Here is a 17,671-nt window from a genome sequence, read left to right as displayed (position 1 = left end):
GCTCACTTTTCGACTTGAAGAATGACGCGCGATTTATCTCATGGTGATCGCAGTCATCATTTTCGGTGGTATGAATCAAGGACACAGCACACGTTGAGATACGTGATTCATTTAATTCAATAATTTATTCCTACTCCTATGTATGTACAGCATTTATTGGCGACGCTTCGCCAAGGGCCTCACGCGTGGCTCTCAATATTACACAGGACAAAACGACGAATGTTCCGTGTGTAATTAATGTCCTTATTACACAGGCATCATAATACAATTTCTCATTCGACGAATATATATAAATGTAGATCGCTAAGAATCGTTAGATTAATTGTAAAGCAATCTTGGTCTCGTGTAATAGTATATGATCCCGTTCTATCTTTCATATCATATATGCTATTTTTTTAAAGCGATCAGACAGATGTAATTTACTGTGCACTCGCGATTACATATCTAAGAAAGACACAATTGATACAGCAATCAGATCGCTATTATTCGTAACAGATGTATTGTTGGATTGACTTGCGCCAAATATGAAATATAATGTAGAGGGTGTCTCAGAAATCTCAACTTTAATTTTACTGAATCTTGTAACTTTACTGAACTCAAATTAATTTTGTTTTTAAAAACACTAAAAAATTTTGTATATAACTTTATATATAATTTTAATTTTCTATTTCAAGTAAGATTTCATTACAATTCCAAAATTAATGCTTCGATATCTCAATCCAACAAAAATAAATTCTAGTAATGAAAAATCTATTGTTAAAATTAAAAGCATCCTAAGACAACGTGTACATTACACGTTTCTAAATTATCTAGATCGTAGTAAATTACATAAGCGTATAATTATTCAAAGGATGGAAGAAATATTTATAAACATTATAAGTAAAATTGTATTATAACAATATATCGATTCAATTGAATCATTTATCCTTCGTTATCGAGAATTTTGGAACTCTGCTCAAATTGAGAGATAACGATAATTTAAAATTAGACATATACGAAATATTTATACATAACAAAATGTGTGTTCTCTTGTGTATATATATATATATAGTATATATTTTTTTATAAAATAAATAAAAATCTTTCTATATATATATATATTGATATATGCGAATGTATGCGGTTTTTTATCATGACATTCTATGACGGTGGTTACCAAATACTTTCAATTAAATTATGGCGGATCGCCATCATACACTTAATTAAAATTCTAGAGCACCATATACTGTATGTATCATCTATACTAATTATGTTTCAGGATTAATGATGTATACATTCGATAGATATCGGCGCAATGCCATAAAAAGTCATATAGAAAGTCGACTTGTGGCAATGGTTCTAAGTATAAGAGCCTGTGTTTCTACTAATCTATATATACGTTTAAAAATGATTTCTGGAAATCCAGAAATAGACTGATTGAAATTGAGACTAAATAAATGTTCTCTCGACATGAAACAGATAAATTAAAAAGATTTATAGAAAAATTTATTTTATGATGTTATAAATTCTTAATTATTGAAATAAGAAAATGTCTTTAAAATTTACTATCATTTTTTTATCACTTTTTATTTCAAAATTACTACAAAAGACTAAAAAGAATTTTAAAAAATTATTGAAATTATTTGAAAACTAAAATTAATCCCATATTTATTAATCCCTTATTTTCATTTAAAAAATAATACTTTACCTGTTATTTAAAATAACAAATTCTATATATATATAGTTTTAAAATAAATTTTTCATTCAATTTTTATTGAAGAATATTGGAAAAGAAAAAGAAATAGAATAAAATTAAAGGAATTAAAAAAAATAAAAAATCTTCACATCCCCTATGATGATGAAAATTAGGCATTTATTCATAAAAATAAATTTTTCGCAATAAATTTTAATTTATTTACCCTTCGTCTAAGCCATGAAGTAAGAGTACTCTTGGTCTAAGCAGACCTGCAAGTGACTTTTCGGCCGATTTTACTTGTTATCATCAGCTTTTGTTTCATAGCATATAGACTGCTCGCAGAACGTAAAACGCTCGAGTTCAGGACGGTAATAATTATAAATCATACGGAGTTTTGCTTACTGCGTATTGCTCCATACAATTTATAGAGTTATTATTATATATGGAACCTATAGTTTAATGCCGATTCCGAACGGCTACATTAGAGAGATGTTCTCAAGATTTTCTCGATGGTTTGCCACTGCCTTCCGAGAGAGAAGCGAGCGTATACTTTTTTTCGATTCTACGAGAATCGAATCTGGGACCTTTAGCTTTGTAGACTAGTGCGCTATCTACTCTGCCACGTTTCGCCCCACATTATTATTATTATTATGTTATAAAATTTAAAGTAATACTAAAATGGGACACATACACACATACATATACACAGTGCAGGGGGCATACCAAAACGCGATTTATAATATCGTTCCTGAATTTGAGCGTTTTACGTTTCCGCGAGAAATCCAGAGAAGTAAAAGAAATAAAAAAAATGGAAGATGGTAGTAGGTAAAATCGACTGAAATTGCAAATCGGCCGCAGGTCGGGCTTAAAAGATAATAAAAAATTTTACAATATATCAAGCTTTAGGACATGTCATAAGTAAAAAATTATCGCAGTGACATGAGCGGCACGCTATCGTTAACTTTGTCACTTGATAGTTTGCAACGTCGTTGAATTATAACACAGTTACAGAGTAAGATCGAAATCGATTTGAATCTTAAATATTATCAATATCTCTTTCCGAATGTCTTTTATATAATCCAAATACTCTAATAATTTAGATTTTATTACCTGCGATTCTAATTGCTACCTATATATCTGCTTTGTAGAATGGACTAACGTATATAAAACATAAATTGAAGCTATTAAAAAATAGCAAACTTAAAAAGCTCCTAGAGATGTACTTGAAAGTCTCTTGTATATAACGCGTGTAAATTTTTCAACAACTATCGCGCGCTATAAAGAAACTGCTAAAATAATAAAGAGTGAAAGATAATGTAAGACTCGTGGTTCGATGTCTGATTCAGCGATTTCGACCTGATATTTTTTTGCTCAGATCTTCTCAAAGGGGTATTAGAAATCTCGAAAGGAGATTTAAAATTTATTTAGGAGATTTCAAATTTTGATTTAATCAAGAAAAATTCATGCCCTGTGCATATTAATCAGTTTTACAGAAGAATTAACTTTCTATAAAACTGACGAACATCCATTCGCGTCTGACTCTTATAGTCCACGATATTTGAAATCGTGTTTTTACATAAGAGAGCCTTACTATCTTCTTAATTTTAAAAGTAATGTAAACAACATAATTAAGATACTTGTTATACATATATTAATATAATACAAAACAATATTTCCGATCATCAATTTTTCATTGCTCGTAATAAAAGGACGATTTTTCTTGAAAAGATGATCGGTCTATTATGCTAAATCTTGAAGCACCAATTCTCGATTAAAAATAAATATATGTTACGATGTAAAGAAATAAATATCATCTTCACCGTTATTACTTAAAATTCTATAAATATTACTTACGAAAATAATTTTCTTTTCCGTTTCAGTTAATACCGACTGCTTCTTTGCGACGAGATTTTCTCGCCTTTGGTCAATCAGTCGCAAGAAACATCACAAACGTAAATTTTTAAGCGCACATCTACCCTTCGAGCATTACAATAAGCTAAGACAAAGGCATAAAATAAAATGATCGCTCTTCGCTGCACATAAAATACATCGCGTTCCACGTCAAACACGTTCGCATAATCAGTCAAACAAAGCTTAACGAAATAAAAAATATTCGCAAAATAGCTACATTGCACTCTATTCCCTTTTTCCTCTCTTTTTCTCTACAACATCAGCAGAGCGTTAACGAGGGCTTCAAGTGCTTATATAACGATGTTGGAAAAGGAAACACGGCGAGGAGATGTCGGTATTCGTTGAGAAACGTCCCTAAAAAACAATATTAGGCAATTTGCTATTTGGAATTAAAAAAAGTATATTCTTGAAAGTGTCTAAAATTCGTCGCACTAGAGAGAATCCAGGGCTGGAGAAGGCTACGCCAACGTGTATGTCCAGACGAGATCTAGTCTGATGTTCCCCAAACAAAAATCCGGACACCTTCTTAGCTTCTCAGAGATAACTAGAAGACAGTCACGGCCTTGTTGCAGTCAGCAAGCGAAGAGCGAGCTCGTTAGGTCAACAGTTGCGATTAGCAGTGCCATTATTCACCTGTGTGCTGGCGACGCCAGTTTCCGTTTCGTAATCGGCAGGTCGATGCTTCTCTGTGGAAGAATGCCTCTCTCTCTCCTCCTCAAAGAGATCTGCCACGCAATGCATCTGAGGAAACATTCAAAAATCTCGATCGCTTTGCTTTCGTCGAATAGATTTCTACATCGACTGACACAATTTCTCAATGTTATGATTGAGATTATATATTTTACCTTTCAATTAAAACTATACTTAAAATTTTAATATCAGACACTTAAACTGTAAATTGAAATTATGCAGTGTTCGGTAATAAACATTTGATGTAAATGTATAATAATATTTTTTGTCAAAATAATAATCTCTGAAAATCAAAATTATTAATTAGTTGTCGACCTACAACTGAAAAAGCGATGTGTATAGATAATATAATCTTATTCTTCAGTATATTCTTTAATATGATTTTATTCTAGTAAATAAACAGAATCCCAACTTGAAGAATTGAAAAAAAAGAAGAAAATAGAAATGTGTTAGAAAATTAAAATATTTAAAATTCACTTCAAAATTCTATCAACAAAATATAACGGTCCGACTAAAATTTGACAGAGAAAAATTATTTCAGTTTTCATTTAAGAAATATATATTTTTACTAAATATCTAAATATCTTAATATTTTAATATTTTAATTATTTCAATTACTTACATGATTATGTGACAATTAATTCCGTTTAAGAAAAATAATTACTTGTTGCAACTTTTTTTATAATTTATTCAATTATTGGATTATCAAAATCTAATTCTAAAAAAAATATGTCAAAATTATGTCTTCCAAAATTATTTTGCATCGTTGAGATGGAGTACATTGAGGGTTGAACAATGCGATGCTCACCACAAGTAAAGCGACGATTGTGCCAAGAGTAGATCCGGCGAGAACATCACTCCAGTGATGTTTGTAATTGGAAATTCTTGTCATAGCCGTAAACCAGGCCATCAACAGGCAAATAAGTTGAAGCAAGTGCCTGAGCAATTTGCTGCCTTTCCACTTTATCCTTAATTGGAGATACATCTAAAAAAATCCCAAGTATCCCATGCCTTCTAGTAATCCTTCCTTTTATAAATTTCATTATTGAGTTATCTTTGCAACTTAATTAAATAAAGAACAGTAAAACATGCAAGATACAATCTTTGCTGGAAAGGAAATTAATTGAAATTTTTAAAAGCTATTTTCGTCATCGATATAAAGGCATAAATATGATGTTTATATAAATTTGGAAAAATTTGATTATTGAATTATCTTTGCAACTTAATTAAATGAAAAACAGTAGAACATACAAGATACAATCTTTGCTGGAAAAGAAATTGATCGAAATTTTTAAAAGCTATTTTTGTCATCGATATAAAGGCATAAAAATAATGTATGTATAAATTTGGAAAAAAATGTTTAGAAAAGAATATAACTATAGGGGGGAATTTTTTAATTCAAAAATTCTTTAATTCAACAACTAGTATTAAAACCGCAGTGTTGGAATGTATCGATAATGGTATAAAATAAAGTACACGCGTTAACTCAATTTTTCCAATTGTAACTTATAATCAGCCTGTTTTTCATAATCATCGATACCAGCATCGCCGTATCGATTCAATTTTATCGTCCACGCGAATCGGATATCTGTAACATTCTCCAGCGTTTCGTATATAAGATTATGCAAATCGAATTTCACGGGCGTGGATTCCGCAATCTCGTCTGCGAAACGATACGCTCGTATCGAGCCTGTTGAATGAATGATTAAGATCCGGCCCGCGCATGCAAATCGATGCGTTGCGACGCAACGCTTGTGTGTAACTTAAAGACTACTTACCGCGAGGTAGATCATAGTGTAGGCCGAGAAGGACGAGTGACCGGAGGGAAACGATAATCTGAAATAATCCATCGTACGGTGTCAAATAAATCCCACTTATGGATCGAAAAAGAGGGGGGGGGGAGGGGGAGGAAGGAAGAAGAGAAAGAAAAAAAAGAGATCGCTCTTGCACTTTGCACCCTCCTCTCGCGCGATCGCAATCGTCGCATAACCCTCCCTCCTCCCTCCCCCTATTAATTTTATCGCTATTAAATTCGGGGCGTGCGTAGCGTGCCGATTACGATCGACGAAGAGTCGCGTAGCCGCGAGCGACGAATGCGAAGAAAAAGACGAGGAGGCAGGGCTCTGCGAATCTCCATCGCACGAGCAAAAAATGCGAGAAGGGCGCAAGGGAGACTCGATACTTAGCCCTCCCCCTCCCCCTCCTCACTCCCCCTTCCCCACCAACCGCTCTACGTCTCGCTGTAGGAGAGACGCGCTCGTAAAAAAATTCGGAGGGCACGCTACGTTAATTAGGACCTGCAGCTCGCCCATTCGACTGCGGCTGTCGGTTCTCAGTGTTCGCTACTGAGAATTATCATGTCTGTGTTTTAATCAACTGGTAACGTCACGTTTTCAATCTAATCTCATTTTTACAGAATTTTTGATTTACAATATCAAAGATTGGAACATTTCCTTGACATTTTCGCTCGAGGAAAACGAATGGGGAAACCAAGTGGTTACCAGTCGTTAAGACTGAGATTACGCAGAGAGATCTTGCGTGCGTGATAGCTCATATATCTGTCAACGCTAACATAAGTACGAGGACGTAACGACAGGATATATTGGTAATTAACGATGAAAGCACGACCACCGCGTTCTTTCAAAGGCATATATATCCCCGGCGCTCTTATGTAAGTCTCAAGGACTCTTCTTTGCACGGTGACACTGGTAAATGACGGGTCAATGAAGAGACCGTGACGGTCCTGCTCGCCCTTCGTTCATCCATCTCCCTCTCTCTTTTTCTCTTTCCACGCTCCAAGCAGTTTCCTTGGACTATTACCACGCGGAGGGGACATGAATGAATTCTCTGTGTAACGTCGTCACGCTTTATCATCTTGATTCCTTAAATCTTCCTATATACATAAAACTGTCCCCGCTAAGACCGCGAATGACTCGCGTGATACGGTCTCGAGCACATGTATATACACAGAATGTTGTATACCCAAGGTGCAAACTGGTGTACTATCATATTCCTTGTGAAAAAATAAACATCTTTTTCCCCTGGCTTTATTTAAATGCGTCATTTCCGAGATGTCTCATTTTTCTAATACATGTAGGACATTTGCTGTTTTCCTTCTTAAGAATTTTGTTGTAATCAAGTCTAATATTTTTGCATTTTTATACAGGGTGTATCTGAAATGATGCACTAAACTTTAGAAGCGTATTCTAGAGGTCAAAATAAGACTTTTTATTCTTATGAACATGGGTCCGCAAATGAACCCTCCTCCGAGCTAAAATTCGAAAATGTCTTAAATTGACCAAACATCCGCAACGCAAATTTATTTATCTCTCAAGAGAGGGTGATAGGTAACGTCAAAACCTTTTTTTTCTGAAATACAGCCAATTTTTAATTTTTTCCCCAAACTTTAGGAGCCTGTAGCTCGGAGGGGGGTTCATTTGCGGACCCATGTTCATAGGAAAAAAAAGTCTTATTTTGACCTCTAGAATACGCTCCTAAAGTTTAGTGTATCATTTCAGATACACCCTGTAGTGAAATATTTGAAGAAATTTTATTTGAGTTGATATAAAACAATTTTTTTAAAGCAGCAAAATGTGCGCTTTATATCCTATCAATCCTTTCTTCAAGTGTTTTATAAAAATGTAAATATTAAAAAATTAATTAACTAAAAAAATTAATTAAATTAAAAAATTAATTATATAACAAAAATATCAACATTTTTATACAAAGAATCAAGAAATGCACCCATCAAGAAATATATTAAAAACTAAGACATCTTCAAAACGATGCATGTGCGGAAATTATGCTAAAGGAATAAAGCGCTTATTTTTTAGCAAGGAATATAACAGTGCACTTAATTTGTCCCTTACTTATATGAGACACCCTATATACGTAGTGTACATACATCGAAAGAGTACCGGGGGGCCTTATTATAACACAGAGGCCGTCCCCCTTTCCTTTCATTCGCTTATATGATGATAACGCTCGCTCGAGACCATTTTCTCCCTCTTCGTCTTTCTCAGAGGCGAAAGGAAAAGAAAAGAGGAAGAAAACGACGAGGAGGAAGAATGCATGTGACGTAAACTCGTACGGAGCGCTAATCGTCGACTCTGTTTCGTGGACTCTGGAACTTTAGCGAGGCTCCCGAGTACAAAGGGAGAGCGAGAGAAACTCGAAAATGTTCCCTCTTGATACAGCTTCTGCTTACGCGCGTTCGGTTCATCTCACGGATTAAACCGCTTTCGTACGACATCAATGCACGCTGTACGAGATGAATCTCAACACGCGCGCTTGGGGTTCACGAGATGCAAAGAATTGAAAGAAGTCTAACATATCTGTGTTGAATGATGATTAAAAAGAGACTTATCACATGTATTACGTATCTATTTTAAACGATTGATAATGCACAACCTATTGAATGAATGACGTTGTCTCGAACAACGTTCTCGACATGCCTTCTTCTCTGCATCTTCGAAGGGAACCAACATGTACCGTCCAAAAAATTCTTTCGAAAGGTTGATATCCCGCAGGTCGGGAAAGAATGAGGAGACGAATTTTCAGCTTTTCTTCCTATGATTTCCATTCAAGTAAAGTCGAGCGTGCAAAATCAGCCTTGCCAGGTCGTAGATGTTTATTTGCAAGGCGTGTTTTCTCGATTTCTAAAAGATATAGTGACGTACGTGTTGGAACGCGTTGGTGAGAGCTCGGAGTTATTTCGAGTATAATAAGCCGCGTATGTAATCCATCGCATGTCTTAGACAATCCTATCTCCCATGGAGAGCCTTTTAGCTTTGCGTTTCGACTTTGCGACCGCTCGCGTTTCGCGTTTACCGGTAAATTAAAGGCGAAAATTGTACAGACACGAACAAAAGAAGAAGCAGCCCGAGACGCATTTCAGAAGCTCCGCTTTCGTTTCCGTTAACGTCGCGATTCTGTAAAGTGCTAAAGTTAGTCACGCCTCGTGAATCGGATGCGCTTCGTCGTCGAAATCACGTCTTTCGACATCAGCCCCGAGAGAAACATCTTGTACGACATCGAAAATTATATGCGCAATTGTGTAGCTCGCAAAACACGGACAAGTAGTTACAGTAGAAGCTACCAACAGACAGCCGAAATATGCGCCGGAAGCGAAAAAGAAACGATGGGAGAAATGTGAGCTCGGCAGAATACATGTGCGAAAACATGTTTATGGGATCGGTAGAGGTAGGTCTGGCCGTTGTCAAGACGGGATGGAGATTAACGTGCGAGTCTTTGAATCGAACCGATCGTCATTGTTAGCGACAATAAACGGGGTGTGGATAGCAATTCGAGCGTGTAATGGCCTTCTCGTTAGAGAGGGCGATGAGAGAGGGCCAAGAGAGTGAAAAACAGAGACAGAGCGAGAGAGAAAGAGAAAGAGAAAGAGAGCGAAAGAGAGCGAGAGCGAGAGAGAGCGAGAGAGAGAGAGAGAGAGAGAGCTAAAGGAATGAAAAACTGCACGATTTGGCGTGAATCTCATTCATGCGAATCGCTAGCAAAGCCCTCCTCTCCCTTCGACCGGAGAGCTGCTCATTGTCATTCGTTACCGTGGCTCTTTTTGTGCAAGCGCGCGCACCCGTATCCGTTAAAACCGGCCGCTGGAATACGGGATAGGTACATACGTTATATCCGGGCGTGCAAAAAATTTCCGTACTCGATTAAGATGAGTTCGCATACACGAAATAATCAATTCGGTAAAAATGGTAACGAAGCTTGAATTTTGCTAGAATTAATTAATGTGTTAACAGGATACCTCCCCCAGGGTGTAATTTTTCGAAAAGATGACAATTTCAATTTTTTATCTCATAATCAGTCAAGATCGATTCATTTCAATTGATTATTTTACATTTCTCTCTTTATATTCGTGATATTTCGTGAAACGAAAAATGATTTTACTTTAATATGGTGCGTTTAATATCTAAGAAGGTCATTCTTTCACTATACAATACACTACAGACATCTATTCATTTGAACAAGTTTTTTTAATATTATTTATATTATTTTTATATTATTCTTTTATTTTTTTATTTTTATATTATTTTTTATATTATTTTTATTTATATTATTTAATATCATTTCCAGAGATTTGCATCATTCTCCTAAAGAGTCAAATTTCTAAATAAATTAGTGCTTTCCGGAAATAATCGACTCGCCTACAGGAAGAAAAAAATCGAGTGTTGCTATAATTAAGAGGGACGCATATAAATAACTTGATAAGCAGTAAGCGGGACAAACGGGCTGATAATAATCCAATGAGCGTTTAATGAAAGTCAAGCGTCGGCGTATCGGATCGATTTAAAGCGACCGTCTCCTCCGCGCTTGTCTCCCTTTTGACCACAAATTACCGTTTCGTCTCTCGTGTTCATAAACTTGTCGCGTGGCCCGCCACGCGCGAGACCGTTAATGAAGCAAAAATAACGAAATGTGTGCGCGAGACGACAAATCTCCCTTCCCCCTTCTCCGTCCTCTCCTCCCCTCCCCGCTTTTTTGCTCAATCGTGCCCGTAATTGCCCCCGCAATTGTTACCGTCACGCGATCTAATTGTAAGCGGCACGTCCGACTCGTGTTGTCGAACATGAACAGCCCGTTTCGGAGTATTGCCCTCAAAACATCCGTCGATCGAGACCGAGAATAAAGCCGCCAAGAATCGCGCGATATATACGTGATATATATAACTGTGCTGCTTCTCGTATCGCCCAAACTTTACTACTCAAACTTTATCGATTCGCCACGAGTAGTCTCTATTTGCGAATCTGGCTACTATGTAAAAAAATTATTTTTCTTCCGAGACAACAAAAGATAGTTTCACCTTGGTGCGATTAATATCCGATAAGATGATCTGTCATTGTAAATATCCATTAATTACCATTTATACATTTATATATTTAATTATGTATCTATAAAAAATGTACTTGATTATTTTTTATGTACTTGATAAATCTGATTTTATTTCTTTTAGAGTGTCTGAAAAATATAATTTTTTAATATCATCAAGAAGTATCGTTCAAAATTTATTAATTGTGTACGTATAGTAAAATATTATTAAATTATTTAATAACGCATGTGTTGCAAGTTTTTTTTATTTGCTATAAATGTATCAATTTTAGTTAAAAACTGAAATAAAAAATTAATTAATTTCTTATAATGTTTATAACTTTACGAAAATTGTATAATATGGTTCGCGTGATTTTCGATGCATCTCGAGATATTAATACGCACCGTTCCAATCGAGAAGCCAGATATTGTTTGTGTTGGAACAGATTAAGATACATTATTATCGTTCAAGCTGATGAGAAAATTTCAGGATTTTCTTTTCCCATGTCGACAGAAATTCTCACCTAACTTCCTTTAGCAATTTGGCCGAGATTCCGCTCGCGGTGCAATTAAATTGCTCGATGTATCTGTGCTGATTTTCAGGCATGCTGCAGTCAATGTTGGGCACGCAGAGCTTCATGAAGTGCGGTCGCAACCGGCCTATGGTATATTTCGCGATGTCTGTGGTTAAAACGGTGCAGGCCGCGCCGAAACCAAACACACCAATCTATAAGAAAATTTTATGTATATTTTCTTAATTACAAAGAAATAAAAAAATGAATAAAATTTATATTCACTCTTACAATTAGTTTACTACTGCTTACTTTTACTTTACACTTTTATGCAATTTTTTTAATCAATAAAAGTTGAAAAGTAAATTAAAGAATAGCAATTGGTATAACCTTTTGGATTAATGTTTTGACGTTTCATAAAGTAAAATTTTAACATAAACAATTTAGATAATAAAGTGGGCCATTCTAAGTTTGGGTCCTTGAAATAAAAATCAAATAAGTAAGAAAGAAGGCTATGAGGACCATAAAAACATAATTAGAGCGAAAATCTTTAATATACAGGGTTTACCTGAAATGATGCACTAAACTTTAGGAGCGTATTCTAGAGGTCAAAATAAGACTTTTTTTTCCTATGAACATGGGTCCGCAAATGAACCCCCCTCCGAGCTAGAGGCCCCTAAAATTTGGGGAAAAAATTAAAAATTGGTTGTATTTCAAAAAAAAAAAAAGGTTTTGACGTTACCCTCTCTTGAGAGATAAATAAATTTGCGTTGCGGGTGTTTGGTCAATTTCATACATTTTCGAATTTTAGCTCGGAGGGGAGTTCATTTGCGGACCCATGTTCATAAGAAAAGAAAGTCTTATTTTGACCTCTAGAATACGTTCCTAAAGTTTAGTACATCATTTCAGATACACCCTGTATAATGTCAATTTAATATAAATGTAAAATTAAATCGTGCAAACGTTTCGGTCTATTTCAGACCCTCCTCGATGAAACAAAATGTTAAGAAAATAAACAGCGAATGTTGTGACCTATCATACTTAAATATAAACACAAAACTAAGGAAAGATTGTCTGTACGTAGATGTTTAAAAAAATAACGTTAAGATTACAACGGTTAAAACGAGATAGATTTCATAAATGACATGCCACAAAACGTCAACGCTAATAAACACGCGCATCTTATTCACTATTATTGCATATTTTACAATTATAAATATTCACTTGGATGCGACGAGAAATAAAATTTTGTTTACGCTTAGATTAAATAAAGATTCAACGTTTTTAACAAACATTTGATAAAATAAAATTGATAAAATAAACCTTTCCGTAGGCGTTCCACAGCCATGGAGGTATAGTGTATCCGAAGAGTACTTTCGCCGTATGTCCGGAAAAATGTCTGGCGTGCAGGTATTCACCCGTGGCCATCTAAAAAGGAAAATTGAAATTTAAGATTCGAAACAACATTTTTAAATAAAATTTATACATTTATTTTAAATTGTTTAAATTTATTGCTCGCAATATATTAAAGATTTTCTAACGCAACATTTCCGTAGCAGACGTAATATTAAGGACAAAAAGATTTATTGCATTTGACAATCGTCTCCTTAATCCTTTTCGGGAAAAAAAACTGACTTCGACTTTCAACCGCGTGAAAGAATCGCTGCCTGGATATCTGATATATTTGGGAACGGCGCTTGTACGATACACCTGATACAATCTTTCACCTTCTGAGAATGCCTTACGAGACAGACTATAAAAAACCTCTGGCTAATCAAAAAGGCACGGCACTTCTCTCGAAAGAGAAGAAAGAGAAAAGAGAGAGAGAGAAAGAAAAAGAGAAAAGATCCACAACTTTCTCTTTTTTTCTCTGGATTCTACCGACCTGTCATGCTCTCGATCAAAGCGGGTTAACCAGGCCAGATCCTGGATAAAGCCAGGTGATACGCACGGTATATCAAAGTTCACGAGGCATGCGTGAATGAAACATGACGGCGAGTCGCGCTCGAGCGTGATTGTCCTTCTACCTGTTCCTACCTGGACCCTGGACCTTCCTTCCCCTGATTCTCCCGGGGAAATGTACCGTTGGACACGGGCAATCCGTTTTTCCTGCGAGTGTGCGTAGATAATAAAGCCGGCTCTCTGCAAGGAGCACGCAGGAGATCTCTGAGGAGAAGATGAAGGGGAGAACCCTTCTCGGATTGCCGCGCGTCCAGGCACTGGAATGCGCTGGTACCTGTAAAACGTATAAAACCACCGCGCCGAGGAACGTCACGGTAGAAGTGTAAAAGATACCGATGAATAAAACCTCGATGTCTCAAGGAGAAGAATGGATGGTAGAAATAAACCGCCGTAAAAAGTATCTATTACTTGATCGAAAGTGACAGAAATGATCGATCGTTCCACACTACTATTCAGATGCGATCGCAGAAACTTTGATCAAAGGTTACTTTATTCAATTTTTAATATTACCAATAATAATTAACACTTAATGTCTTAGTTGAAAAACTCTCGTACCAATAGTACAATAATCAAGATGATGAAATCTATTAAAAATATTTATTAAAAATTAATAAATTCCGAGAGAATGTTTGTAAGATGATGAGAGAAATAAATAAAAGATACAAAGATATAAAATAAGATAAATAAAGAGTAGACGTAAAAATAACAAAATAAAACCACATAAAATAAAAACACATAAAAAAAATAAAAAGTACTGATCAAGAAAAATATCTAATATTCGTCTTATTCGAAAAGAAATATTCAATTCTTACAAAAGGAAGAAAGGATGGATTATTTATTATTTATTCGACTGATTATTGTTTCTGTTGTTCAGTAAATAAAAGTAAAAGAAAGGTAAGTAGGGTCAGGAAAGCTGCTTATTATTTGGAATGCTATAGTATGTTTGTGGACCATAGCCATCCTCTTTTTCTTTCTCTCTAAATCACGGTCTGGAATTATCTACTTAATGCAGAAGCCAATCGCCGGCGAATAGATAGCTTTGTGCTACGGTGTTATGCAGTTGGATAGCCGGTGCATAATAGCCGGTTACTCTTCGGAGGAGCGATCAATGGCTGCGTAAACACGCCGGACCAGTTCCTATTCAATATTGATTCTTCGATACAATGTCCGAGTTATTTATCCAAAAAATAGTATAATCGAATTTTAAAATGATGGATTTAAATAGGCGAGATTCAAAACGTAAAATCGTATATTTTTATCAATTTTCTAAGAATTTCAAATACTATCATTTTTTTCAAAATAAACGCTCCATTCAATGCTCGTGCTTCGCAGGACGATTCTTGCGAGTGAACAAACTGGACTCTTGCCCCGAAGGAGCTCTTTGAAATTGCGATACAAGTTTCTCAATTCGCAATAGGAAGATAATCGCACGCGCCCCGAAGACGAAGGGGGTTGAGATTTATCTCCGCTTTGTTCACGGTAATTTATCATGCGTACGCGAACGCGCGATTTATCGCGTTAAATTAACAGCACGATTCTCTCCCGCGATGCAATCGCTTTCCATTTCCTCTCCGACGTAAAATAAAAGGCGCGCTCGCTTGACGAAGTACTAAGGATTGTGGAATCCAAAGAGAATCCTCTTTTATCTTCTTTTGATACTACGCTAAATAAGCAAGACCGTACCTCGCGAGAAGAAGAGAGAAAGTAGTATGATGCGGCAAAGTCATTACTTGAATAGACGCTCGGTTTACCGCTGTTTATTTCAGTAATTATATCTGCTTAATTTACGACAATCTCATGGCGCGTTTAATAAAGTATGCATTTTGAGAGAATAAAATGTTAATTAAAGAGAAAGGAAACGTACCGCTTCGTTATACGACTCATGCGAGACTGATTGGATGTAATTTCACGTCAAATTATAAAGAATAACGTTTACTTCAAAATGACAGTTTCAAAAATGCTTCATTCGAGAGATAATAAGGCTCCAACATGGAGAATAATCCTTCCTTCAATTCCACTTCAATCTTATATATTTCGTACAAAATTTCATATTTACATAGACTATATATGTTTATAACAATTATTTGCAATTATACTTTTATATTTAGAAAAATTATTTATTTAAAAAGTAAAAAAAAATTTTTTAAATTGATTTTACATAAGTGACATATTGACTAACAAAATTTAAACCCAGGATTGTAACTTACAATTAGAGATTAAAAATTATAGGAAAAATGAGAATTTAGAATTAGCGATTAATTTCGGATTTCTTATTCAAAATCGTTCATTTCATCTAGCGAATCCCGTTTATCGCATGCTAGATAAAGATTAACGCGCATAATTTATTGTTCCGGGAATACACGCGATAAAAGAGAGAAAATTATGGTCCCCTTCCTGTCCCATTATATTATAATAGAATCTCTTTGTATCCTGATCATCTTTTGACGAGACTAATTCGCGCGTTTATTATATCTCTCTCTCTCTTTTCTCCGTTCCTTTCATTCATCTTTTTTCTCTCTCTTTCTTCCTCTCGCTCACGCATATACGTATGTAATTTCACGTGGTTTGAATTATGCACGATGCTCGAAATTATTCATCCCCGGGGTGACAGCGTTAATTCGAACTTTATGCGACGCAAAGTCGAGATGAGAGCAAAAGAGCAAAACCTGACACCTGACGTTTGAAGAACGGCGAGTATCTCGGGGGCATGACATCGAAATGAGATGCATCTCGACGAAAACGGAGAAAACCAAAAATAACGCGTTTTATGTCCATGTGAATTTAATTGTGGAGATGGATTTCGACCTCTTCGCTTTCGCCTGAGGTGAAATGTTGCATTTGTATTTTACGCGTGACTCGTCGCAACACTTACTAAATTATAAACTACGATGGGATTCTTTGAAGAAAATATGGCTTATATAAAAGAAAATATCGAAGCAAATATTTCTTATATGAGAAAGTATGTGACTATTTACAAGATTTTATTATGTAACGCAAAAATAAAAATTTACCGCACAAGAAATTGAAGAAAAATTATTCTTCTCGCAACATAATCAGGTATATGACATTATTTTAAAAATTTTTAAAAAAGTCATTATTCACAGATGTTGTTATTTACATTTACATAAGTTATTTACATTATTTTCCAGAAATAGACATTTTTCTTAATCTTCAAAAATAAATTCAAAAAGCTCTTTACACTTGTTTTAAATTTGAAAAATTTTGACGTTAAAAAAAATATTGAAATAATTCATACGAAAATTCCCTGTAAGTTGTAAATTTAATGTAGATTTAATGCAGATTTATTAATTCAATTTATGAGAAATTTTAGAATTATGTAAGAAGATAAAAAAAGAGATTCGAAAATTAAAAAAACTAAATTAAAACAAAACACACTTTTCATTTCTACGTAATGTAGTCTCGTAGTAAAAGCTAATTTTGGAATGATGAAATACAAGGTCCAATATTAGACCAGGAATCCATAGAGCGGTGAGAATTCAATGTATTCGTCGAAGCTAGCTGGCACAGATTGCTAAACATTTGAATGAGAAAAAATATGCAAAATCTATAAATAGCTGCCAATTGCCCATAGAAACATGTCATTCATCGAAACATCGCCCTCGTAAATGAAGTCACATGTTTCAATGTCATTCTCAGATCAGAAGGATTGCATTAATCTCTACAAAGTGCGAGAAATTTGCAAACAAATTTCTGCTCCTTCAATCATCAACGATCTCTTTGCCAACCATTCCTTTATGCGGTTTTCGATGATGGAAATGAGAGAGACAGTCTTTCCATCTTTCTCTCGCGCTCTCTCCTTCTCTCTCTTCTTCGCTTTCCTCGAGAGCTCGGCAAAAATACTCAGCCGGCGGTACATGTGCACCACTTCCAGATACCGTAAATCGATTCTCACGACCACCGAAAAGGCGACGAGTGCACTCTCACTTCCCGCTTGTCGACTCACACATGTGTAGGCAGCAGTGATCGTTCGCCTATCTTCCGTATTCTTAGACGCCGTCTCTCCGTCATCTTCTCTCTCGGAAGGATGAGAAAGAGCCTCAAAAGTGACACGCGACAGACTCTTCAAATG

At 35.4% G+C, this 17,671-nt stretch overlaps 1 protein-coding gene across 3 annotated transcripts in view; it reads right to left on the bottom strand.

Moving 5' to 3' along the window:
• Positions 1-17,671, bottom strand: part of Wun (wunen) — a 31,904-nt gene that overhangs the window by 1,561 nt on the left and 12,672 nt on the right. The window contains exons 3-8 of one of the 3 annotated variants that reach the window (XM_083090127.1): positions 12,943-13,047; positions 11,632-11,834; positions 6,055-6,112; positions 5,085-5,261; positions 4,220-4,327; positions 107-4,130 (exon numbers count right to left, since the gene is read on the bottom strand). In XM_083090127.1, the coding sequence (XP_082946253.1) occupies positions 4,113-4,130; positions 4,220-4,327; positions 5,085-5,261; positions 6,055-6,112; positions 11,632-11,834; positions 12,943-13,047 (669 nt within the window). In that variant the 3' untranslated portion in view covers positions 107-4,112. Of the gene's footprint in view, positions 1-106; positions 4,131-4,186; positions 4,328-4,898; positions 4,995-5,084; positions 5,262-6,054; positions 6,113-11,631; positions 11,835-12,942; positions 13,048-17,671 lie in introns of those variants that run through there. The other 2 variants (XR_014436988.1, XM_083090126.1) reach the window with 2 other exon arrangements.

The sequence above is a fragment of the Camponotus vicinus genome, unplaced genomic scaffold, assembly GCF_025532165.1.
Source record: "Camponotus vicinus isolate PSW18456_S1 unplaced genomic scaffold, iyCamVici1.0 SCAF_2, whole genome shotgun sequence".
NCBI lineage: Eukaryota > Metazoa > Arthropoda > Insecta > Hymenoptera > Formicidae > Camponotus > Camponotus vicinus.
This window is presented reverse-complemented; position numbering and strand designations above follow the sequence as displayed.